The 25,871-nt window shown below is 44.0% G+C and overlaps 1 protein-coding gene across 2 annotated transcripts in view; it reads right to left on the minus strand.

Annotated features, from left to right (window-relative positions):
* Window positions 1-640: 640 nt before the first annotated feature.
* Window positions 641-25,871, minus strand: part of DUSP22 (dual specificity phosphatase 22) — a 63,843-nt gene continuing 38,612 nt past the window's right edge. For both annotated transcript variants that reach the window (XM_078784462.1, XM_078784461.1), the window contains exons 5-7: window positions 20,075-20,149; window positions 13,966-14,137; window positions 641-1,587 (exon numbers count right to left, since the gene is read on the minus strand). In XM_078784462.1, the coding sequence (XP_078640588.1) occupies window positions 1,450-1,587; window positions 13,966-14,137; window positions 20,075-20,149 (385 nt within the window). In that variant the 3' untranslated portion in view covers window positions 641-1,449. The remainder of the gene's footprint in view (window positions 1,588-13,965; window positions 14,138-20,074; window positions 20,150-25,871) is intronic.

Consider the following 25,871-nt stretch of genomic DNA (forward strand, 5'->3'; position numbering starts at 1 on the left):
TTACATGGATGATGGACGATTCAAAAAGAGTGATAATCCTCCTTTTTAAATAAAAGTTAAAAATAAAATGAAAACAAGAGTACCAACTAGACTACCAGTTGCAAACTGCTGACGACCATCTGCTTCAGAAGCGAGGAAGGTAGGTGGAAAAGGTTTTCTGGTTGTTCAACACTCATACACTGATCTTTCAAACGTTTTGTTCAATCAATTACCTTTTTATCCATCTAAACATTTTCATGAAATACAATCGCAGTACAAAAATCATGTACGCAAATCTTCCTGCTCTATTAATGGAAACATATACATTGTTTGTAATGAGCTTTAATTATTGTGGAGGTTGTTCTCACTGTGTGGTATTAAATAATGGAGACAAAATTATTTACGGAGTAGTTTGAACGGCGGAATGGAAGGTCGGGTAGTGGTAGTGAGGGGTTTCGACGGTTACAAAGTAACGACGCAAGAAAAAATAGAAATAAAAAACAACCAACATTATCTTCCAACTAATCCCAACCATTCCAGGAGTCAAACATTCTGACATAATTGCAGCCATAATAAGGAGATGCCCCAACATAAAAGGCCTACAACAAATAGAGAGCCGGACATAATTTACACTGTATAAAGTAGAGACTGCACAAACGTATTTGTTTTTTTCCTTTTTAAAACTTTTTTTTTTTTAATTCAAAAAACAACCAACATTATCTTCCAACTCATCCCAACCATTCCAGGAGTCAAACATTCTGACATAATTGCAATGAGATAAAGAACAATGAGATAAGAACAATTTGAAAAAAGAAATGGAATAAAATTCAGTTATTCCGTATAAAGTTGTAAATAAACTTGTGACCAATATTTAAATAGTACAAAACATTTGCCTGTAAATAGCCAAAAACAGTGAAAGATGGATCACATTTTTCAGAGCAATTCAATCAATTGATCATTCAGAGCAATTCAATCAATTAGCTGTACAGGTGTCCGAGTCCATATTACGGAACCAGACTGCAATCGTAAAAAGTTCTGCATTTATGGCTAACTGAAAGAGGGAGGACATTGCCAGTGAGAAAGTTTGACTGAGAAATGAGAGGCTGAGATTGGGGACGTTTCAACACAGTATGAAAAAATAGAAAAAAAATAAGTTAAATAATAACAATGCCAACGGATTCACACACAGTAGCGATAAACAGAGAATCGCTGCTAAAAACACAACTACCGGCTTCAAGGATGGCTAATTTTTTTTTTTTTTTTTTTTAAACAAAAGCAGTGTTTTGCATTGAACAAACAGCTCCAACTAACCCACGTGCCTTTTTGATAAAATGGAATGGTCAAGCAAAGCAGGATTTATTGTACACGTCCAATGGTCACAGAGGTCAATCTCGTCTTTACCTCTGGCCATCCTGGTCACCAAACCCTCCAGGGCACTTTGATGCATGGCCTGTGGTGACCACCTGAGTGTTACACGCTGTCTTGCTGTCCCAAAATAAGCCGCTCTTCTTGCCGTTTCTGGTCCATGTAGCAAAGCATCAGCTGTCTTGCTGTCTTCTCGTCTTCGTAAGGAGATTCTTTAAACTCACGACGCAGCCATTTCCTCATCTGTGAACATACATTTGGAATAAAACCCATTAAATATGACACTGACACACGCACACACGATAATAAGCTATATCAACAAAGCACATATGGGATGACAACCAAGTGAAGTACGATTTTTGTATGGAAATGAGACAAAATTCCTTTGTGTGACAAGACAAAGTGTCAAATGTTGGGGCAAATATCCCATTATCGGATAAGTCAGTGTCCAAACAACAAATCCAGCCCGAGATTTGGGAAAGTAAAATTTAAGGGGCCATCCCCTTAAGGGGCCACACACCTGTCTAACCCTGGTGTTGGGCTAGCGGCTAGGGTGCCGGCTTAGGATCCTAGGATCCTGGGTTTGAATCCCGGTCGATCGCTGAATTAACACCAGGGGGGTTGACTCAGCCTGTCATCCTTCCGAGGTCGGCTAATTGAGTACCAGTTCACTGGTAATTCCCTGTTTGTCGTTAAAGGTGGCAAAAAGGGTTGGCGTCAGGAAGGGCATCCGGCTGTAAAACATTGCTTCAAAAAGGGGACCAAAAAACAACAACAACCATGGTTCCCGAAAAAGGCCAACCCCCACTTTGCGGGGAAAAATGGCCTCTAAAGGTGGTTATATTATATATATATATATCCCAGAAACACATTCACTCTACCATCAAGTGAAAGAGGAAAAGTAAATAGGAATAAAGAAGCAATAAAGCAATGTGCAAAAGAAAAGGGGAGAGGGAGAAGGGGGAGCGTTATTCCATAAGTTGAGTGAAGAAAAGCATCCAAAGGAGGACAAGATTGGGGTGATAGAATAATTAGCTTTTAATTATTTAATTCCTTCAAACACAATAAAGTACAAAACCTGACTAAACACCAAGACACACAACATCGGACTCGAATGGAAGGGTGCACATATATGGGCTATAGTTAACCATGAGGGGAATCTATTTACAAGACCATACACTCAAACTATGCCCAATACAATGCTTTTGTATGAGGCTCAATATTGTAGAGACGAGAAAGAAATAAACAAGAAAAAGAATACATCTCCCCTCCCAGTAGGAGAGGAGACACCATAAACAATGTTCCGCGACAACAAATACAACAATAAAATCAATAAATAATGACACAGAATGTGAAGAAACATTGATGAAAACATTAAATTCTGACACAGGCAGAAGAAAAAGAAGAAGTATTCCGAACAGAAGATCAAGGTCAGTATAAAATTGACTGACACACCTGATAAAAAAATAAAAGGATAAAAAATAAACAACTGGAGAGTTCATAGGACACCTTACCTGGCACAGTCTTGAGAAAAAGGACATGTAGGTTATGAGCCAGGAGGTGTGGTCGGTACCATCCAAGGGGAGTAATGCTATGTATGATTTTTGACAAGGCATATGTCCCTAGATATTGAAAATATGATAGCATTCTACAACTCTCGGCCTTCTCTATGTGAGCAACCTTTATTCAACCCTACCCTAACATGTGAAAAAGCGCTGTTTTGGGACCTAAATCACATTGGTCAATTTTCAACTCTGCTTCAGTTGTCCACAAGCACCCTAAAATATGAACGTTTTATGTTTTGTATTACTTAAAATAAATCTGTTATCTTCTGCATATAAATAGTGGGTTTTATTTCAATATCAAAACTTTTGTAGAAATCAAAACGCTGTAAACATCACTTGTAGAAACCGCGTTTTATGACTGTGGACCATTTCCTTTGGTGAAATGGTAGTTTTTCTTCCAGATGGCACCACACCCTCATTTTAACTCAGATTTGATTTCTGTTTTAATTTCTGGTCGTTGCCAAGATAGATAAAGCCTCGGTGAAAACAAATTGTGTGAAATTCCGTTCACCTTTGATTGATTTACCACGCCGAGTGGCTTTACATGGTGCAATCCTTAAATGTTCATCGTGCTCTTCGTGTAAGCCTCGTCTCCCACCTTTCCCCTGCCCTCATTACTTTACTTTTTCTTTCATTAAAATACACCGATATTGTAATGACAAACATGTTGTCCAATGCAGGAAGAACCTTCATTGCACGAAGAGAAACAAATCTTTCTTAGCATATTACCTGTTCTCCTTAAAAGGATAAGCATGCATAAATTTGTATTTATTCAAGGCCTTTACTCTGTCATCCAAATAATATTAAATGTTGTGCATTTCTTTCTCCTTTCCTTGGGCATTCAAAGGGCATTACTCAGGTGACATTTTGAATCGCTTGATATTTAAAAATAAATAAAAGATCATCAGTTTTATGTTCTTTGCACAGATTTACACATAACGAGATGTGGAGGAACTGTGTTACGATCCTGAGAAATCCATTAATTACAAGGTGACATTACAAGCCACTCATCATTCAACTTGCACTGCCCTTTGGGTATCGGCATTACATTTCAAATTATACAATTGGTTGAGGTTCATCCTGCTCTGCCAAAACAGCAGTAATACTGACGAAGCGGTTTCATGGCAACGATGACCGAGTGGTTTTTCGTTGCCTGCCCAACAGTCACCCAGGACAGGAATTTGGATCTGGTGCCAGTGATATGTTATCTACTCTTTATTAAAGACTCCGTGTGATATTTAACATCGATCAACTCATATGAGCAGACGGGACCACCCATATCAACATCTACTCCAGGTATGGAACATCTATTCCAATTATGGTTGGGCAGATAATCGATCCCAGCCAAGAAAGCTCAATGGCAACTGTGCTGCCTGCTCAGCATCTTATTGGATATTGTTACGGTCCGCGGATATGGATGTTGTTTGCCGAGCGAAGGCACCGCGGCCGAACAGTTGTTCCCCGACTCACCCGATTCACCCAGACGTTGGCCGTATCGCGCCACCGCTATTCAATCGGGAAAAGACTAAGACGACGAATGCAAAGAGGAAGAAGAAGATGTACAGAAGAGTAACGGGGTTTATTATTATTTACACACACATAAGCAAAAAGAGCAGTCACGGGTATTTACAGCAGACATGAAAAAGCAGGTAACACAGTGCAAATTACTAGCTTATACTGACTTAGTTTACTACCCAGGACAGCACGAACAGAACAAACTCACGTACGCAAATGGATGGAAGGGTAGGAATCGTTTGGAGGGATGAGCAGGTGGGATCACAGGGCACAGCGAGCAGGTCCACTCCGGGCGGGAAGCGAGGAGCCGGCAGCTCCTTGTATTCGGCTTTACAGCGCACGCCGGCAGGGTCACTTGGCTGGTTGAAACGGGGCTGGTTGAAGCGGCTCTTTGTCAAAGGCTTTTCGTATCTCTCACGCAACTCCGGTGCTACTCTGAACTCTCTCCCGGTGGACTGCCGACCCTCTTACGCACCTGGACTCATCTGCCGTATCTCTGGTGTAGCTTGTCCCCGCGATCGTCGCACCCCTCTCTCATACCTTCAGCGCGGGTCTGACACGCCCTCCTCGGTTTCGGTACCGCCCTCCCCCCCCCCCCCCGTGCTCTGTTTCGTGACCTTGTATGGTAATCCCACGGGCTTGTCTCCTTATTTGGGCATGGCGCCGACGGCACGCCCCTCGTGGCGAGCCACGGGCTTGTTTCCTTATTTGGGCATGGGGCTGAACAGCCCCGCCCTTCGTGGCGCGCCCTGGGCTTGCCTCTCCCTGGCGCCCCCGCCCCTCCTGTCCAAACAGAGCACGGAGCACATATTCACTATCGCAGCGAAATGAGAGGGCGTGCACCCCACGCTTGTGAACTGCTTTACCCACAGATGGAGAGTTTGGCTGGGAAATGGAATGATTGAAGGGGAGCTATTCTTAATTGATTCGGTGCAATGGAGTGTCATTCTAATGGAAGACAAGGCCTTACTCTAAAACACATAATAAGATATAAGCTACTGAACAAGGGTTTTATCGTGTCCTTCAATGTGGTGTTTCATGGAATTAACTACCGAGACGCCCTTTTTACCTTTACACAACTCTGGAGGCAGGAGGGGCCATATCCAACCAATGTTACACAACAATTTACCACAACAATACACACAATCAAAAAAATACAATCCTCATATCCGCAACAATATATTAGATAAACAACCTAGTCTAGCATTAAGAATGCCAGATTAAAATAGACATATACTGTCCATTCAGAAAGTATTCAGACCCTTTCACTTTTTTCACATTTTGTTATGTTGCAGCCTTATGCTGAAATCATTTAAATTCATTTTTTCCCTCGTCAATCTACACTCAATACCCCATAATGACAAAGGGAAAACAGGATTTTAGAAAGTTTTGCAGATTTATTACAAAGAAAAAACTGAAATATCACATTGACATAAGTATTCATACCCTTTGCTATGACACTTGAAATTTAGCTCAGGTGCCTCCCATTTCTCTTGATCATCTTTGAGATGTTTCTACACCTTGATTGGAGTCCACCTGTGGTAAATTCAATTGATTGGACATGATTTGGAAAAGCACACACCTGTCTATACTAGGTCTCACAGCTGACAATGTATATCAGAGCAAAACCCAAGCCATGAGGTCGAAGGAACTGCCTGCAGAGCTCAGAGACTGGATTGTGTCGAGGCACAGATCTGGGGAAGACTACAAAAAAAAAATCTCTGCTGCATTGAAGGTTCCCAAGAGCACAGTGGCCTCCATAATTCTTAAATGGAAGAAGTTTGGAACAACCAGGACTCTTCCAAAAGCTGGCCACCCGGCCAAACTGAGCAATTGGGGGAGAAAGGTCTTGGTAAGAGAGGTGACCAATAACCCGATGGTCACTCTGGCTGAGCACCAGAGATCCTGTGTGGAGATGGGAGAAACTTCCAGAAGAACAACCATCACTGCAACACTCCACCGATCTGGGCTTTATGGCAGAGTGGCCAGACGGAAGCCTCTCCTCAGTGAAAGACACATGAAAGTCCGCTTGGAGTTTGCAAAAAAGCACCTAAAGGACTCACAGACTGTGAGAAACAAGATTCTGTGGTCTGATGAAACCAAGATTGAACTGTTTGGCTTCTGTCTGGCCACTCTCCCAACCCTCCCCCAACCCCATATACCTCCTCAGATCCCAATTTTCCTTATGCCTTGAACAAACATTGGTACATCATGGGTGATGAAGGTTGTGGTGAAGTTTCATCCAAATTGCATGTGTAGTTTCTGAGAAGCAAGAAAAATACCTATTATGGGGGGCAAACCCCTAGACCCCCAAAGGGGGAGATTTTTATTTTAATGCGGTGAACAAACTTTGGTACAGCACGGGTGGTGAAAGTTGTGGTGAAGTTTCATCGAAATTGTGTGTGTAGTTTCAGAGAAGAAAGTGATAAAGCCTAATTCCAAAATTGAGAATTTCATAATTCGTTGATTGAGAATTGATCGATTCATTGAGAATTTAATAATGAGAAAATATAATCTCAATTGAATCAGAGTTTTGCAGATATATTAATACCTTTAATGGGAACCCCAAATACTTTTTTTTGGGAGGGGGGGGGGGTAGGAGGGGGTTCCAGGTGAGCTAAAAAAGTAAAAGCGTGGTTAAGGCAGGACTCAAAAGTGTGCTATTACAATTTCTAGTCCATCTCCTAAACCAGTCATCCATGACACATGAATCTGATAGATAAAGGGGCAGTAGAAACAGATGGGATGGGAGCCAATCAAGGGAGTGGAGACTTTTGCACGTCATAGCTGAAAATATTTTACGATCATTATTCATCTATATAATAATACCGTAAGGACTCGACTTTGTTATCCCTTTTACGCCGCACCCAGTGACCCGATGCCCACGGCACTAATGCATTTTCCATCTACGAACCGCGCTCTTTGTTTATCACGTACAGCCATACTCGAAAAATCTGAATTCGCCGACTTTGGGACCCAAAAGCATCCGATTATCGGCCGATACGACGCCATCTTACGACACCATCGTATTGGCGTCTGCTGGGCGAAGGCGATGCGAGCCGTCCGCTGATTGGACAGTCGAGTGGTGTGATGGGTGGTGTGAACCAAATGGTCTTTTTATTCCCTTGAACATTTTAAATTAGGATATATAAGGAAACGTCTTTATCGTCATTTTAATAAAGTTAAATGGAGTGACGTTGCGATACTCGGGGTGCGTTGCATAAATCCTCGTAACTCAGAGAGGTGTAGCAGGTGGCGAGACGGAAGGAAGCTTTTTTATTCCCTTGAACATTTGAAATTAGGATATATAAGGAAACGTCTTTATCGTCGTTTTAATAAAGTTAAATGGAGTGACGTTGCGATACTCGGGGTGCGTTGCATAAATCCTCGTAACTCAGAGAGGTGTAGCAGGTGGCGAGACGTAAGGAAGCTTAAAGATAACGAGCTGAAAACAGACGAACGATATCCCTTCCGTGGATGTTCCACGGGTTTCACGTCTTTATCGTCATTTTAATAAAGTTAAATGGAGTGACGTTGCGATCAGTGAGTTGTACTTGTATACGAAGAGATAAAAGGATGGCATTGACTTCGAGACGGTACGTGATAGTTGGCTGCGGCTGGCTGATGCTGCGTTTTTTTTCTAAGTGCCATGGATGCTGATGGACATAATAAAGGTATCGGCTGATCTCTCATCGTAATATTACCCGATGGAAATGAACTGTTTCTTTGTTTGTCATTTCCTGTGCAATAATGTCAAATTGATGTCAGACATCCTTTTCTATTGACAGCTGCTCTCCTTTTTCGATGGCATCGTCTATTGATATGCATGTTCTTCTTTCATATAATTTTACACATTCACAATCAGTATTTCAATTCTTGCAGACATTGGAAAGGAAGTTGACTCACAGGCCAACTCTCTGGCTCAATCACAGGCCGACGCACAGGCGATGTAATTGTGAGTAGCATTTTTGCACAAGTGAAAATTGATCTTTCTTCCTAACTCTTACTCGGACAAGCAAATCCCCTATGCCATCCATAATGGTACACTCTATCCATACACCACATCCTCCCTTCCGTGGATGTTCCACGGGTTTCGGCTAGTCGATTTTAATTATGCAATTAATCAATCAATTGTTGCACACCTCTCCCTCCCAATGCAGTCTCGATGAGCTGCACGGCAGTATCGCTGGGCGCTGAAGGCGTCCCGGCAATGCTGCGCTGGAGGATATTTATTTATTTGGCATGGGGGCGGTGTACTTTGAATGTATCTGTCCTTGTTTTTTTGTTTGTCCGGACGATATCTCAGCCATCCTTTGAGCTGGGAAGCTAAAATGTGGGCACAATAGTAAGCACATGCTATAACAAAATGGTATTTCTTGTTTTTTGATTAATCAAGTAATCGATTCATTACTTGATCATCAATTTATTAAGTACTTATTTATTTTCTTTCTCATCTGGCCAATATATCAGGCACCTTTTGAGCTAGAAAGCTGATATTTGGACATGTCAGTGACCAAGTGATAAGGCTGTAAATGTTATTTTTGATTTTATTTATCGATTAATCAATTAATCGATTTATTGTTCCATTATTCAATCAATTACTTAATGAATTTTTAAATAGTTAGATTCAGATGAAACTAGTGATCTCGGTATGCTATTCGTCAATTGATCAAGAAATTAATCATTTTACAATTATTATTCATTTATTTTAATGACAATTAATTAATCAATCATTGTACATCTCTCCCTCACAATACCGTCTTCTATGGGCTACATGGTGGCATCGCTGGGCACCAGAGGAGCCCTGGAAATGCTGCGCACTGGAGGATATGTTATTTATTTATTTGGCATGGGGCTGTGTACTTTGAATGTATCTGTACTTTATTATTATTTTTTTCTTTTACTCTGTCTGCCTGTCTGGCAGTCAAACAAAATTGAAAATCTCTCCAAACAGGAGACTTACTGTTTTTAGCGACATCATAAAGGACACAAACAGGCATGAACAACTAATGTAACATGTTAAATGAGGCGTAAAGACGCTGCATCAACGCCGGGAAACTTTCGACAAGTGTTATTTATTACTATTAAAAAAATGTTTTTTTAACAACCTTTAATACTGTTGAGGTTTTAGAACCCCTCACTTGTAAATACTTGTAAATAATTCTCTTCATTTAATAAGGTCGCACCCTTAGTTAGTCCACAAGCAACACGTAGGACACCATAGGAACTTTCAGTTATTTCCCTAGTCTGTGTTTAGTTAAGGCTCTGTTCCCAAGAGTTGAATCTGCGTTGCATTAATTAAATAAAATAGGCCCCATTCGCCTCTTTGCCAGCCCAGCGCTCTCTCTCTCTCCAAGCTACGCCAGTACGCGCCCCTACAGTCGGGGCTTGTCCCTCCCAACTCTATTACGCGCCGTCGCTTGCCAGCAGCGTTCGCTGCCTCGCTCCAAACGCCATTGAACACGCGGTCGGCTCGAGGAAAGATGGGGCAGAGCCACGAGGGGCCGGTGAGCCCTCGCAAACCTATCAGGGCTGAGGTGTGATGGCCTGGTAAGGGCGTGGCTGGAGCTTCCAGAGGGTTCGCTGGGCTTGCCCATACAAGCACGCACGAAAAGCCCTCTGAAGGACTGCTGCTTGAAGGACTGCGCAAGGGGAGGCCATTGTGTAAGAACTGCGCAGGGAGCCATCATTGATTAAGGACCGCGAGGGAGCTCGATTATTGAAAGGACTGCGCGAGGGGAGGCCATTGTGAAAAGACTACCGAGAGGACTGCGCGGGGAGAGCTCGACTGGTATGGAATGCGCGGAGCGCACCTGGTGATTAATGATCTCGTTTGAAAGGCGCGCATGAACATTGAGAGAGAGAGAGAGAGAGGCAGCAGGCGCACATATTACATATGCAGCATCCCAGTCCCCCGCTATATCTAAAAGGTCCGGTCGTGCGCCAACGCCACGCGAAGCTGCCGGCCGTTCTTTGCCGCGGTACGAGTCAACACCCGGAGCCGGACTCGAGTGAACCTGGAGCCGGACCTCGACGCCTACCATCTGCCTGGACCCTTCTCCACCTACCATTACCCTCCCGTGAAACAACAACAACAACAACAACAACAACAACAACAACACCAACACCAACACCAACATGCATTTTAAGGCCATTTTCGCTGCTAGAACGGGGGTTAGCCTTGCGGTCCCCATGACAATCTTCTCGATCTTGCCCTATTTTCTGCATCTCTCCTTGTTAACCCCCTTGCCTGCATTTCTTCTTCCACCATCTTTAGCCAAGTCTTTCTCAGTCTTCCCCGTCCTCTACTTCCTTCTACATTCATTTCCATCACTCTTCTCAACCAGTCACTTTCATCCTTCCTCAACACATGACCAAACCATCTCAACCTGTTCCTCTTCACAGCATCAATCACAGGCTCTATTCCCATCATTTTTCACAATTCATCATTTGTCTTCCTCTCTCTCAACGATACTCCGCACATCCATCGAACCATTCACATTTCCACCCTTTCCAACCTTCGTGGCTGCTCTACGTTCATTACCCATGTCTCGCTCCGATAAATCATAACACTTCTCACACATGCAGCATACACCTTTCCCTTCAGCTTCAACGACACTCCCCTCATCATCAGCACGCCACTCAGTTTCCGAAACTTCTTCCATGCACATCTCACTCTAGCAACCGTTGCCGAGTCTGATCCACCTTCTCCATTCAGCATGTCTCCGAGGCAGAAAATGTTTTCACACCTTCCAGCTTCACGCCGTCTCCAAGATCCAACTCAACATTTCCTCCATGTGCAGCTCCCTCTGTGCACACCTTACATTTGAATGTAGCTGCCACACTGGTTAATGACCCTCTCAGACCACTACATTTTTGATGAACCCACTCAGCGCACATTGTACATTGAATGGCGTTCACTCCGACACCCTTCCTGCACACTGCACAGGGCCACTTCCCAGTTCTTTCCACCTCATCACATGCTTTACCACTTGCCATCACCTTCGTCTTTCCGATATTCACCTTCAGACCTTTTGTCTCCATACATTCCTTCCACTTGTTCATCTTTTCCTTCAGTCCATCCATACTTTCCGCAATCAACACCAGATCATCTGCATCCAACAACTCCCACGGTAAACCCTCCTTTACGTTCTGAGCCAGCACCTCCATCACAGCTACAAATAGTAGTGGACTTAGTAGCGACCCCTGATGCACTCCCACCCTCACCTCAAACTCACCACTGTTCCCGTCCTTCGTCCTTACAGCTGTGCGTGCTCTTTTGTGCATTGCCATCACTACTCTGATCAACCATTCCTCCACTCCTAACTTCCTCATTGCCCATGTCAATACTTTGCGTGGAACCCTATCGAATGCTTTCTCCAGATCAACAAACCCAAGAAACAACTTCTTCCTCTTCTCCATGTACTTCTCCTGCAACTGCCTCACAATAAAAAGCACGTCTGTCATTCCTCTTCCTGGCATAAATCCAAACTGCATTTCATCGATATTCACTTTCTTCCTTGTCCTCCTCTCCAACACCCTTTCCAATACCTTCATTCCATGCTCCAATAACTATCGCTCGGTACGAGCCACATTCTAGAGGGTCACCTTTCGCCTTGTATAGAGGGACGAGGGTACTCAGTTCCCAATCCACTGGAATGCGGCCTTCTTTCACCGCCAGATTACAGATCTCTGTCATTCTCTTCACACCCCAACTTCCTGCTGCCTTCAACATATCTCCCACAACTCCCGTCGGCCCTCCCGCTTTTCTACTCTTCATTGCTTTTATTGCTTCCTCAACTTCCTTCTCAGATATCTTCTCTGCCGGTCCTAAAACTGGGTTACTCTCGATGTTGCCATCCCATTCATTCTCTGTATTCAACAGCATTTCCATATATCTTTTCCATCTTCCTTTAATTCCATCTGGGTACACAACGATTTGTCCCACTTCATCCTTCAAACAACTCACCCCCATCACATCACACCTCTCTTTCGCTATCTGCTTTGCAATCCTGAATACTGCTCTCTGACCCTCTTCCGAATCCTCCCGTGTGGAATCCTCTGTAGAAACCTCCTCTGTAGAATAACAATCCTCTGTGGAATAACACTAGAATCCTCCCGTGTAAGTCTGTCTGTTTTGTCCTGGGGTTAAGTAAGACTGTATAGTTAAGGTTGCCCTGTGTCTGCTTCTTCCTCTTCTTGTACATTCTTCCCCTTCCGTTTCCTCTTTCTTGGGTTATTGTACATAATAAATAAATCTTATTTGTTCTTCCCTTTACTCTGATTTCCTCTCATTCGATCGTTGGCGTCTTTTCTCAATTGAGTACCTGTGGCACGATTTGGCCAACCGCTCAGGATCGGGTTTAGTTCCCTTGTTAATGGCTTGGGCTTCGGATTGCTAAACCGCTCGGCAATTTCCATCATATCCGTGGCCCGAGCGGAAATTATCTCGCTGCCTTGCGGTCGGATTGGCACGCAAGTAATTTGGGACTCCATTGACTGGTGTTGGGCTAGCGGCTAGGGTGCCGGCTTAGGATCCTAGGATCCTGGGTTCGAATCCCGGTCGATCGCTGAATTAACGCCAGGGGGGTTGACTCAGCCTGTCATCCTTCCGTGGTCGGCTAATTGAGTACCAGCTCACTGGTAATTCCCTGCTTGTCGTTAAAGGTGGCAAAAAGGGTTGGCGTCAGGAAGGGCATCCGGCCGTAAAACATTGCTTCAAAAAGGGGACCGAAAAACAACAACAACCACAGTTCCCGAAAAAGGCCAACCCCCGCTTGCGGGGAAAAATGGCCTCTAAAGGTGGTTTTTTTTTTATTGACCAATCACCCTGGCCTATCTCGACCACGGAGGAGCGTTATAATTTCCAGGATTGGGGGGGACGGCCAGCTTAAAAGACAAGGGGATTAACCCCCCCCTTGGTAAGGGGAGCGCCGGCCCCCGAATCCACAACAATACCTTTGTTTTATTTCCATTTAATTACATACTTGTAACACTGTAGAACACAAACCGCCTTTTTGGCACTTAAAAAAACCTTCTGTTCAGCAGTACTTGGACAAAATATTACAGCATTTCACATCATCTCGACCAATCAAATTTACCACTCGCAGATCTCGCTTATGTCTTTTTTTCTCTCAAATCTGTGCGGGGTAAAGTGTTTTATGAACTCTAGTTTTTTGCTTGTTTTGAGAATGCAAAGATAAAGTTTGACCTATGCAGAAGACATGCTAATGAATTGGTCATGGGGAAGATGAAATATTTTCTTTGTCGATAAATAATTCTAGAGCAGTCTCAGCTTGAGGGATGAAGTGCATTTCTTCATGCATTCAAAAAAGTACGTTTGCATCACAGATAATTCGTACGTACGTACCTCTGTTAGATCCGTGACCTGGCAAGACATGCTAATTAATTGGTCATGGGGAAGATTAAATATTTTATTTGTCGATAAATAATTCCAGAGCAGTCTCAGCTTGAGGGATGAATTGCATTTCTTCATGCATTCAAAATATTATGTTTGCATCACAGATAAATTAGTACCTACCTCTGTCAGATCCGTGACCTGAAAAATCTGCAGCTGATGCTGGAAGCCGAGGTTTGGGTTGGCACAGCTTCTTACAGCTTTCACAGCAAACATAGCTTCCTCCCAGGTAAGCTCAGTTACTGTCATCATGTATGCGACCACGACAGTCACACTTCTCGATACTCCAGCCAAGCTAGCACACAACGGGGTAAGGAGAGGAGTGGATATGGGGCCACAAACAAAACGGTAATCATTTGCAATAATTATGTGCCGTACACACTCCATACAGAATACTTGAAGGATCAGCATAGAGTGTAATGCCAATAAAAACAGTTTCACTCAGATATGAGCCATATAAATTAGGATAACAGTGTTACATTGGTGTACTGCGACAAGAGTCCAATAAAGATACAAGAATGATCGATTGAGACACGAGCGTAGAGTTACAGGAGCACTATATAAACTATGTATGACAAAGGAGTGGAATAAAACGCACAAGCTTTTGTTAAAAAACAAGTCGGAAAGTGCCCCATCCACTGGCAGGCAGATGTCAACAACTTCACTCTCTGCTGAATAGATACTGGTCTGATAAACGGAGCGTCTTTCAATCCAAGCAAATCTCAGCCTCACCTTGTCACTCCAAAAGCATCATCAAACTAACCCACAAATCTATTTCCATGGTCAGCCACTGCTAGAGATTCATTTACATGAACTCCACAGGATCACCATCAGCCATGACCTTTAATAAGCAAACCATATTGGAAAGATTGCTTCAAAAACCAGCTGCAGAGTGGGCATTATTTATTGTTCAACGATTTTGCTTGAAAAATCAGAACAAATTATTCTTAAGAGGCCTTTCGTTTAGGCCTCAGGCAGCACAAAATGGTGTAGCTCATTGGAGTGTACAACTCTCCTCTTTCGATTTTTTTTTTGTGTTCAAGATCGAGGCTCGTCTAACAGCTAACATCAATTGCAAAAAACAAACGGACACATAAAACATACGATAAAGGGAACGGGAGACAAGATGGGGAGAGAGAGGGAAGCATAGAAGTACAACAGCAGAGAACAGGGACATCAGGAGATCTGTGGGAGGAAGAGGGCTTTGGGGGAGAGGGCATGGGAAGGGGTGGGGTGGGAGAGGTATAAAACACATGGACACTGCTGGAACTTCCAGGAAAGAAAAAAGTCGGTATTTTTTTTAAAAGGGGGGATTTGGGGTGAATTAATGGGGTTAGAAGAGATCATGGTTTTGGAATGGGGAAGATAAGAGATGGTGGTGAACAGCTGTTTTAAAGACCAGGAGGTGGGGATTGAAGAGAGTGAGGGAGTTTGTTCCAGAGGCGGGAGAAAAGAGCAATGAAAGAGTGAAGGTGAGCGGAGAGTCTTGATTTTGGCAGTTTCACCATAAGAGGGATGCTAGCAGCTCTTGTCCGACCTGCAGGAATATTTGGGGGACAGAGCACAGACAGAGCTGACGGAGCTATGCCAGAGAGGAGTCGGTAGAAGACAGAAAGACCACCAACCTGCCTGCAGTGAGTGAGTGAAAGGCCCTTGGAGTTATCTTCATCGCAGGAGATTCCAATGATTCTGAAAGCTATGGTTTCAACAGTGTGAAGCCGAGTGAGGTGTGAGGCAGGAGCACCGGCCCAGAGGAATGAAAATGAATGAATGATCTTTTTAAGGCCATTTCCCCTGCGAGAGCGGGGGTTAGCCTTGCGGGCCCCATGACAATCATGGTTCCCTGTTTGAGGCAATGTTGTTATGGCCGGATGCCCTTCCTGACGCCAACCCTTGGTCACGCTCTTCCGATGCGCAGGGATACGGTGTACCTATTCTAAATCGGGGTACACACCGTGATCATTCATCCCAGCAAGCTGGTACTCAATTTGCCGACCTCGGAAGGATGACAGGCTGAGTCAACGCCCAGAGGGGAGAACAGTATTCGATTGAGCTGCAGATGAAAGCCTTGTATGTGGTGAGGAGCTCAGGAGTGCCAAGAAAGGACTTCGCACGACGTAGGATGCCCAGTCAAATGCCCAGAGGCCAACTTTGAAATGTGGTTTCCCCAAGAAAGATCATGGCAGATAGTGAGACCCAAAAGCTTGAATGACAGAACCTATTGGAGAGGATTGTTCAGAAAGTAGATGGGAGGGTTGTCCAGTCGGTCTTTTCGGAGAGACATATTAAGAGTGTGAGATTTGTCAGGATTGAAAGACATGTTCCACTTGTTTGACCAGTCTGTGATTTTGTCCAGGTCTGCAGAGAGTGAGGAGGCTGCAGACTGCCGATCTGAGGGATGAGGTATGGATCGGCAGAGAGTGGAGTCATCAGGAAAGAGATAGAGAGGATTTTCCAGTCGGAGAGATCAATGATACAACAACAACAACAGGCATATTAAGGCCATTTTCCCTGTAAGAGCGGAGGTTAGCCTTGCGGGCCCCATGACAATCTTCTCCATTTTGCCCTATTTTCGGCAACTCCCCTTGTTAACCCCTTTGCCCGCATTTCTTCTTCCACCACCTTTAGCCAAATCTTTCTGGGTCTTCCCCATCCTTCACTTCCTTCTACATTCATTTCCATCACTCTTCTCAACCAGTCACTTTCATCCTTCCTCAACACATCACCAAACCATCTCAACCTGTTTCTCTTCACAGCATCCATTACAGGCTCTATTCCCATCATCTTTCGCAATTCATCATTTGTCTTCCTCTCTCTCAACGATACGCTGCACATCCACCGAACCATTCGCATTTCCACCCTTTCCAGCCTTCGTTGCTGCTCTACATTCATTACCCATGTTTTGCTCCCATAAATCATAACACTTCTCACACATGCAGCATACACCTTTCCCTTCAGCGTCAACAACACTCCCCTCATAGTCAGCACACCACTCAGTTCCAGAAACCTCTTCCATACACTTCTCACTCGAGCAACTGTTGCCGAGTCTGATCCACCTTCTCGATATTCAGCATGTCTCCTAGGTAGCAAAATGTTTTCACATCTTCCAGCTTCAGGCCGTCTCCAAGATCCAACTCAACATTTCCTCCATTTGCAGCTTGCGCGATGCACACCTTGCACTTGAATGTAGCTGCCACACTGGTTAATGACCCTCTCAAACCACTACATTTTTGATGAACCCACTCAGCACACATTGTACATTGAATAGAGTTCACTCCGACACCCTTCCTGCACACAGCACACGGCCACTTCCCAGTTCTTTCCACCTCACCACATGCTTTACCATTTGCCATCACCTTCGTTTTTCCAATATTCACCTTCAGACCTTTTGTCTCCATACATTCCTTTCACTTGTTCATCTTCTCCTTCAGTTCATCCATACTTTCTGCAATTAACACCAAATCATCTGCATCCAACAACTCCCACTGTAAACCCTCCTTTACGTTCAGAGCCAGCACGTCCATCACAGCTACAAATAGTAGTGGACTTAGTACCGGCCCCTGATGCACTCCCACCTTCACCTCAAACTCACCACTGTTCCCGTCCTTCGTCCTTACAGCTGTGCGCGCTCTTTCGTACATTGCCATCACTACTCTGATGAACCATTCCTCCACTCCTAACTTCCTCAATGCCCATGTCACTACTTCACGTGGAACCCTATCAAATGCTTTCTCCAGATCAACACACCCAAGAAACAACTTCTTCCTCTTCTCCCTGTACTTATCCTGCAACTGCCTTACAATAAAAAGCACGTCTGTCATTCCTCTTCCTGGCATAAATCCAAACTGCATTTCATCAATCTTCACTTTCTTCCTTATCCTTCTCTCCAACACCCTTTCCAATACCTTCATTCCATGCTCCAATAACGTTTTCGCTCAATGCGAGCCACATTCAAGAGGGTCACCTTTCCCCTTGTATAGAGGGACGAGGGAACTCGGTTCCCAATCCACTGGAATGCGGCCTTCTTTCACCACTAGATTACAGATCTCTGTCATTCTCTTCACACCCCAACTTCCTGCTGCCTTCAACATATCTCCCACAACTCCCGTCAGCCCTCCCGCTTTTCTACTCTTCATTGCTTTTATAGCTTCCTCAACTTCCTTCTCAGTTATCTTCTCTGCCAGTCCTAAAACTGGGTTACTCTCTTTGTTGCCATCCAATTCATTCTCTGCATTCAACAGCATTTCCATATATCTCTTCCATCTCCCTTTAATTCTATCTGGGTCCACAACGATTTGTCCCACTTCATCCTTCTAGCAACTCACCCCCATCACATCACACCTCTCTTTCACTACTGACTTTATTAATTTTTTTTAAAACAAATTAGATTTCACACACATGCACACAGGAAACTATACGTACTGTGGGGTTTAACCTATATATGCAGGGTGCCCCTTTATATGAACTTTTTTAGAGCATTAATTGGTTCCTCCGAAGAACACAAGGGTAGTCCAGCATGCACACGAGATATATTTTTTTGAATGTCCCTTCTTTTCTATATTTTGGCACATACCAAGGGTCCTTTTCTCTGCCCCTGGTATTTTTCCCAAGAATTCTCATGAACCCAGGTGCCCAACCCACTTATTTGTATGTTACTGAGTTGCCTCGCTCTCTTCTTTTCCTGTTTGTTCTATGGTTGCATGTGCGCAGTTGTAGCCATATCAGTCGGTTGCCATATTGCCTTCAGACTCCCCGCTCTTCCACAAGCCAGATTGTGTATACCAAAAAAAAAAAAAAAAGCAGAGAAAAAAAATGAAAATATTGTTGTGGGGATGTAATATGGGTTAAGGGAGTAACATAGTAAAGCTATTTCATTATTAATTGTGCATCATCTATATCGTGTATTTGTGTACATGATTACAATGTTTTGAAATATGTCCAGACAGATTTTAATTGGACCCTTCAATCCTCTTATCTGTTAAATGCTCCTTCAATCCTTTCAAGTCATATGCGGTCTCGAGGCTCCACTGACAATTCACATCTCCACAGAACATGGAAAAGGCTGTTAAGGCAAGTGAAAGGAGATCATTGAGCTCATGCTGGAGCAGTTATCGAGATCGGAAGACAGTTATCGAGATCGGCAGACGGTTATCGACATCGGCAGACAATTATCGAGATCGGCAGACAATTATCGAGATCGGCAGACAATTATCGAGATCGGCAGACAATTATCGAGATCGGCAAACAATTATCGAGATCGGCAGACGTGTTAAAGGACTGAGAAAAAGCACTTATGAGCGACCAGATGAAAGCAGCTGGAGAACGGCCATAGACGCGAATCAAATTGCTCCCTAGAGTCCGACGAGAGTTTTGCGTTCGCCTCAGTGGATGCGCCAAACTTGCAGCTTGCTGCATTTCTTGTTCCTTCCTCAGTTGACATGCAGAACAAGCAGTCACCGCCTGCTGGGACTGGAACCTAACTGCCTCCAGACACTTTGCCAAGCTCTAACCTCTGGGTTTGTCGATCATCTGTTGCATATTTTCCCAGTGTGCCGTGCTTGTGGAGTGGATGGTCAATGTAACCGATCAAGCCGAACGGATTATCATGGGCACAGGGGAATCATAACTGCATCCGATTGTTGTAGTACAGTACTGTAGATTGATACTTATTTTTATCTCCTCCAATCACCCCTCCCCCATTTATTAAATGTCATGACTTCAATTAACTTGTGCCAGCTGCTGATTTGTGGTTCATCGTTTTGCCAATAATCCCAGCATGGTTAAAAAGTACAATCATGGGAAATTGGTGCCATTACCTCAAAGGAGGCTTTATAAAACTATTGCTGGATCACCCAAGCCACCGCTTGGACTTCCATCCTCTTTTGAAGAGCGATCCAGATAGAGCGTCAGATTCTCATTCGGGGCTATCTGTATGCCGAAAACCGAAGTAAAGATAAATTTGGCTTTCCCGGCAGATGGCGTATGATCTCTTTCGACCATCCGTTGCTAAATTGGTGATCGTACGGGTGGAGGATCTGACCTCGAGTCCACCTTCAGTCAACTGTAATATTGGTATGTCACGATTGGGTTCAGGACACTGGTCCGAATCCAGTGACCCTAACAGTATGTTTATTTTTAAAATCTGAAAAAGTCATTTCACGTAAACTTCCAAAATTCAGTTCCAAGACCAAAATTCTGTAGAAATGAGTGTCAGTATTGATTATACACCTACCAGTGTACGAGGCAGCATTTGCCATCGAGACGACAACTGTGGATAAAGTGGATGCATTCTTTGAAGTGCTGGGTGCTAAGGAGACAACATAGCAAACTATCATCACACAAACACTTGAGTGGGATGAAAAGTATTCAAAATCCAACCGTCCTTCAAGCGGTCAAACACACCATTTCAGCTCCGTTTTGTTAAATATATTCTCACATTTGTGCAAAATTTGAAATCAGAAGATTCATATATTCTTGTAAATAAATAACATGCATTTAAAAAGTTATACATTCATATGAAATTTGAACTGATTAAAATTTGGTGTCATGAGGTCAAAGGCCAAAGGTCAGAGGTCAAGTTAGGTAAAAATTCTGTTATCGCAATAGCTTGTGAACCAGTGATGTGATTCTGACCAAAGTTGGTATAAGTATGTATTGTTATGTTTATGGGGGTAGGTGAAAGGATACCGTCGGGAAGGTAGGATTGTAGAATTGTTACATGGACCGTGAACGCGTAGAAGAAACCTCGATGTAATAAGTAGGGAAACTGTACCATAAGGTTGTTTTGGTGTACACCACATGGGGGGTGGTGTTGTGCTAATTATCGGTAGGGATTAAGGTTAATTTTCCCCAGTACGTGATTTTCCCTAGACTGTAACTTTCCCTTTCCATTTTGCTGACAAGGCCGGCCATGAAAACCTCCTTTAACCAACAATTACCACGCTGGCAAGAACCCAAGCAGAGACGGTCAGGGCAAGCCCCACTCCTCAATGTACCTAATAAGAAAAAAAGCCACGCCCCCAGAGTGGTGTGATGGGGAGGTGGAGAAAAAGCCGGCAGGCCATGCCCCTGAAGGTCACAATTGGCCCAGCAGACGTGGGCCGATCATGGGGTGATTTGGAAAGAGCTTGGCCATTGGTCGGTGTGACGTCATCGAGAAGCTGCTTCTAGAGACGCTTGTTTTTGGCACGGACAAGAAGGCTTGGCCATTTTGTGCGGGCTGCAGGAGAGGTTTTCTGCTGCGGCGATTGAAAAGGAGCTTCGGTTATTGTTGGCTCAGACGGTGAAGTCTGAATGCGCTTCCCCAGACGGTGAAGGAGAAAGGAGGCAGTCTAGTCTGCTCGCCTCACGCTTGTAGTGCCTTCGACGCGCGGTGTTTGACGTCGCCATGTTGGAGCGCTTCCCGCGTGAATGGCCACACCAGCTTCAACAGCCGCCAAGACCCTAAAATAATAAATTAATTGCGGCCAAGCTAAGGGTCGGCTGAAGGGGATTTATTTTCATTTTATCTTTTCCCCTGTGTGATCGTATTTGAATCTGTGTGCAGATGTACCTCAGTTAGGAATTTAATTTACCTCAACATTTATTTCGAAATTTTCACCCCTTGCTTTATTTTCATTAAAATATTTGTTGAATTTACTGTCATGTTTCTTTGTTCGTGGGTTCGGGAATAAACCCGTGTTTCTTTCGTCCCGTTCAGGAAAACGTCTTACAGCCTCCATCTCGCGCACATCATAACCCCCAAACATCCGGCTGCTGCCTCGGGAGTAACAATGTTCGGCTATTCGTCATCCAGTGGTCTTGATCACTGGTGACAGGACAGTATTATGATGCAAATATGAACCGATTTGATTTTGGGATGAAGAGGTCAAAGGTCAAAGTCTGTAATAGGTTTATAACTTGAGAACGGCTGAAGGGATCCAATTCAAACTTGGAACAGGTATGTATAAGGATGAAAAGATGAACCCAATAGATTTTTAGAGCCAAGAGGTCAAAGGTCAGAGGTCATGTTAAGTTAAATTTATGTTGCCACACCAACTTGTGAATAAATTTGGTATATGTATAAATGATGCAAAGATTAACTGAATAGATTACGGCATCCAGAGGTCAAAGGTGAGAGGTTATGTCAGGTAAAAATGTGATAACTTGAGAACAGCTGAAGGGACTTAAATCAAACTTGGTTCGAGTATGTCTAATGATGTAATAATGCAGGTGTAATAATAAAGCCTTGGTGTTGGGTTAGCGGCTAGGGTGCCAGCTTAGGATCCTAGGATCCTGGGTTCGAATCCCGGTCGATCGCTGAATTAACGCCAGGGGGGTTGACTCAGCCTGTCATCCTTCCGAAGTCGGCTAATTGAGTACCAGTTCACAGGTAATTCCCTGTTTGTCGTAAAAGGCGACAAACAGGATTGGCGGCAGGAAGGGCATCCGGCCGTAAAACATTGCTTCAAAAAAGGGGACCAACAAAAACAACAACAACCACGGTGCCCGAAAAAGGCCAACCCCCGCTTTGCGGGGAAAAATGGCCTCTAACGGTGTTTTTTTTTTTTTTTTTTAAATGTGGGTGGAGACATTTCGGTCGACGCCGTGACATCGAAGAGTGTCGTTCTAGTTATCATTTGAAAAACTTTGAACAGAGCCCAATGATTTATTTTCCCATCACAACAAAGTTTTGCACTTCATACATGAAAGTGATTACAAGGTCGTTTCCCATTACGTCATTGGAGCCCAAAGTTGTGACTATAGTCACTGCATTATAATCATTGGGAGAAATTAATAAAGTATGCCTTTGTTGTGGAAGTGACATCATAACATGACAGACCATTACAAACTGTACAAAACCAATAAAACGACCATTCAAGCCGACATTGAGGGAAAAAATGAAGAGATAATAAAATATCGTATTTCCATGTGCATCATACTTATCTTTCTTTTTTCTAACCCAAAATGTTTTGGATTATTGGCGCTGAGGAAGCGCCTTTAGCGATTGACTTCCAGCCAGTGTAACGCTAATTCCTGTCACAGGAATTCTGAGATCATATAAGTGGGCGTGGCAGTTCCTGATTGGTTCGTGTTGGGGAACGCCTTCTCGCTGCCGACGTGACGTAAATTCGCGCACGCGCACTGGTGATTGGCGCTGAGGAAGCGCCTCTAGCGAATGACTTCCAGCCAGTGTAACGCTAATTCCTGTCACAGGAATTCTGAGATCATATAAGTGGGCGTGGCAGTTCCTGATTGGTTCGTGTTGGGGAACGCCTTCTCGCTGCCGACGTGACGTAAATTCGCGCACGCGCACTGGTGAAGCTTACTCGATCTTACTCGATCCCATATTACATGTACTTTCATTGCATACAAATTATACTTCCTCCTAGAAATTCCATGCCTGAACCTCAGCGCAATCCAAGAGGATTCACTTGTTATTGTGGTGAAATGTCTTGGATTATTATTGTGGTGAGGCCAAAAGTTAAGTCAGCCACTTCTTTGTCTCATACTTTGCTAAAAAAAGAAAAAAGTCAACACCGATTGCTCTGACTACTGCTGTGACAATTATTCTTTCAGACTACCCGTGGTCATGAGTAGAACGTTCACATTAACATGAACATAAACACATTAATATTGCAAACAAATACACCACCACCCGCACTTAATTTTGGGGGTGCATACACATGAGTCCATATTAAACATATACAGGTAGATTTGCATACATAAAAGATAAATGCAAATATAATCTTAAAATTGAGCATTCTTCAACTTGTGCATTCCCCATGTGCTCTCCTAGCCTTCGTTCTTCCTTTAATTCTCCTAATCTCCCTCCATTTTGTCCCTCGACCCCACTGTTGGTGTGCATCCTCCAACACCCCTCTCTTTCTACTGTTCCTTTTGTTCTGTTACATTCTGATCCATTGTATGTTCCCGCTCCTCCATGAGCCGAGACACTAAAAATATTCCTTTGAAACGAACCATAAACAGCTGTGATTCTTTGTCATGGCACCAGCAGAAAAACAAATAAGGGCAATTCCATGGTTACTCACATTACAATACATTACATTAATGCATCTATATATGTATATGCAATGTAACCGTGGAATTGCCCATAAACCATTATTCAAATCAACAACAACAACAACAACATGCATTTTAAGGCCATTTTCCCTGCTAGAGCGGGGGTTAGCCTTGCGGTCCCCATGACAATCTTCTCCATTTTGCCCTATTTTCTGCATCTCTCCTTGTTAACCCCCTTGCCCGCATTTCTTCTTCCACCATCTTTAGCCAAGTCTTTCTCGGTCTTCCCCGTCCTCTACTTCCTTCTACATTCATTTCCATCACTCTTCTCAACCAGTCACTTTCATCCTTCCTCAACACATGACCAAACCATCGCAACCTGTTCCTCTTCACAGCATCAATCACAGGCTCTATTCCCATCATCTTTCGCAATTCATCATTTGTCTTCCTCTCTCTCAATGATACTCCGCACATCCACCGAACCATTCGCATTTCCACCCTTTCCAGCCTTCGTTGCTGCTCTACGTTCATTACCCATGTCTCGCTCCCATAAATCATACCACTTCTCACACATGCAGCATACACCTGTCCCTTCAGCTTCAACGACACTCCCCTCCTCATCAGCACGCCACTCAGTTCCCGAAACTTCTTCCATGCACATCTCACTCCAGCAACCGTTGCCGAGTCTGATCCACCTTCTCCATTCAGCATGCCTCCGAGGTAGCAAAATGTTTTCACACCTTCCAGCTTCACGCCGTCTCCAAAATCCAACTCAACATTTCCTCCATCTGCAGCTCCCTCTGTGCACACCTTACATTTGAATGTAGCTGCCACACTGGTTAATGACCCTCTCAGACCACTACATTTTTGATGAACCCACTCAGCGCACATTGTACATTGAATGGAGTTTACTCCGACACCCTTCCTGCATACAGCCACAGGGCCACTTCCCAGTTCTTTCCACCTCAACACATGCTTTACCACTTGCCATCACCTTCGTCTTTCCTATATTCACCTTCAGACCTTTTGTCTCCATACATTCCTTCCACTTGTTCATCTTTTCCTTCAGTCCATCCATACTTTCCGCAATCAACACCAGATCATCTGCATACAACAACTCCCACGGTAAACCCTCCTTTACGTTCTGAGCCAGCACCTCCATCACAGCTACAAATAGTAGTGGACTTAGTACCGACCCCTGATGCACTCCCACCTTCACCTCAAACTCACCACTGTTCCCGTCCTTCGTCCTTACAGCTGTGCACGCTCTTTTGTACATTGCCATCACTACTCTGATCAACCATTCCTCCACTCCTATCTTCCTCAATGCCCATGTCAATACTTCGCGTGGAACCCTATCAAATGCTTTCTCCAGATCAACAAACCCAAGAAACAACTTCTTCCTCTTCTCCATGTACCTCTCCTGCAACTGCCTCACAATAAAGAGCGCATCTGTCGTTCCTCTTCCTGGCATAAATCCAAACTGCATTTCTTCGATCTTCACCTTCTTCCTTATCCTCCTCTCCAACACCCTTTCCAATACCCTTTCCAATACCTTCATTCCATGCTCCAATAACTTTATCGCTCAGTATGAGCCACAATCCAGAGTGTCACCTTTCCCCTTGTATAGAGGGACGAGGGTACTCAGTTCCCAATCCACTGGAATGCGGCCTTCTTTCACCACCAGATTACAGATCTCTGTCATTCTCTTCACACCCCAACTTCCTGCTGCCTTCAACATATCTCCCACAACTCCCGTCGGCCCTCCCGCTTTTCTACTCTTCATTGCTTTTATCGCTTCCTCAACTTCCTTCTCAGTTATCTTCTCTGCCGGTCCTAAAACTGGGTTACTCTCTATGTTGCCATCCCATTCATTCTCTGTATTCAACAACATTTCCATATATCTTTTCCATCTTCCTTTAATTCCATCTGGGTCCACAACGATTTGTCCCACTTCATCCTTCAAGCAACTCACCCCCATCACATCACACCTCTCTTTCGCTATCTGCTTTGCAATCCTGAATACC

The sequence above is a fragment of the Myxine glutinosa genome, chromosome 9 (genome assembly GCF_964187855.1).
Source record: "Myxine glutinosa chromosome 9, kmMyxGlut1.1, whole genome shotgun sequence".
Classification (NCBI taxonomy): Eukaryota; Metazoa; Chordata; class Myxini; order Myxiniformes; family Myxinidae; genus Myxine; species Myxine glutinosa.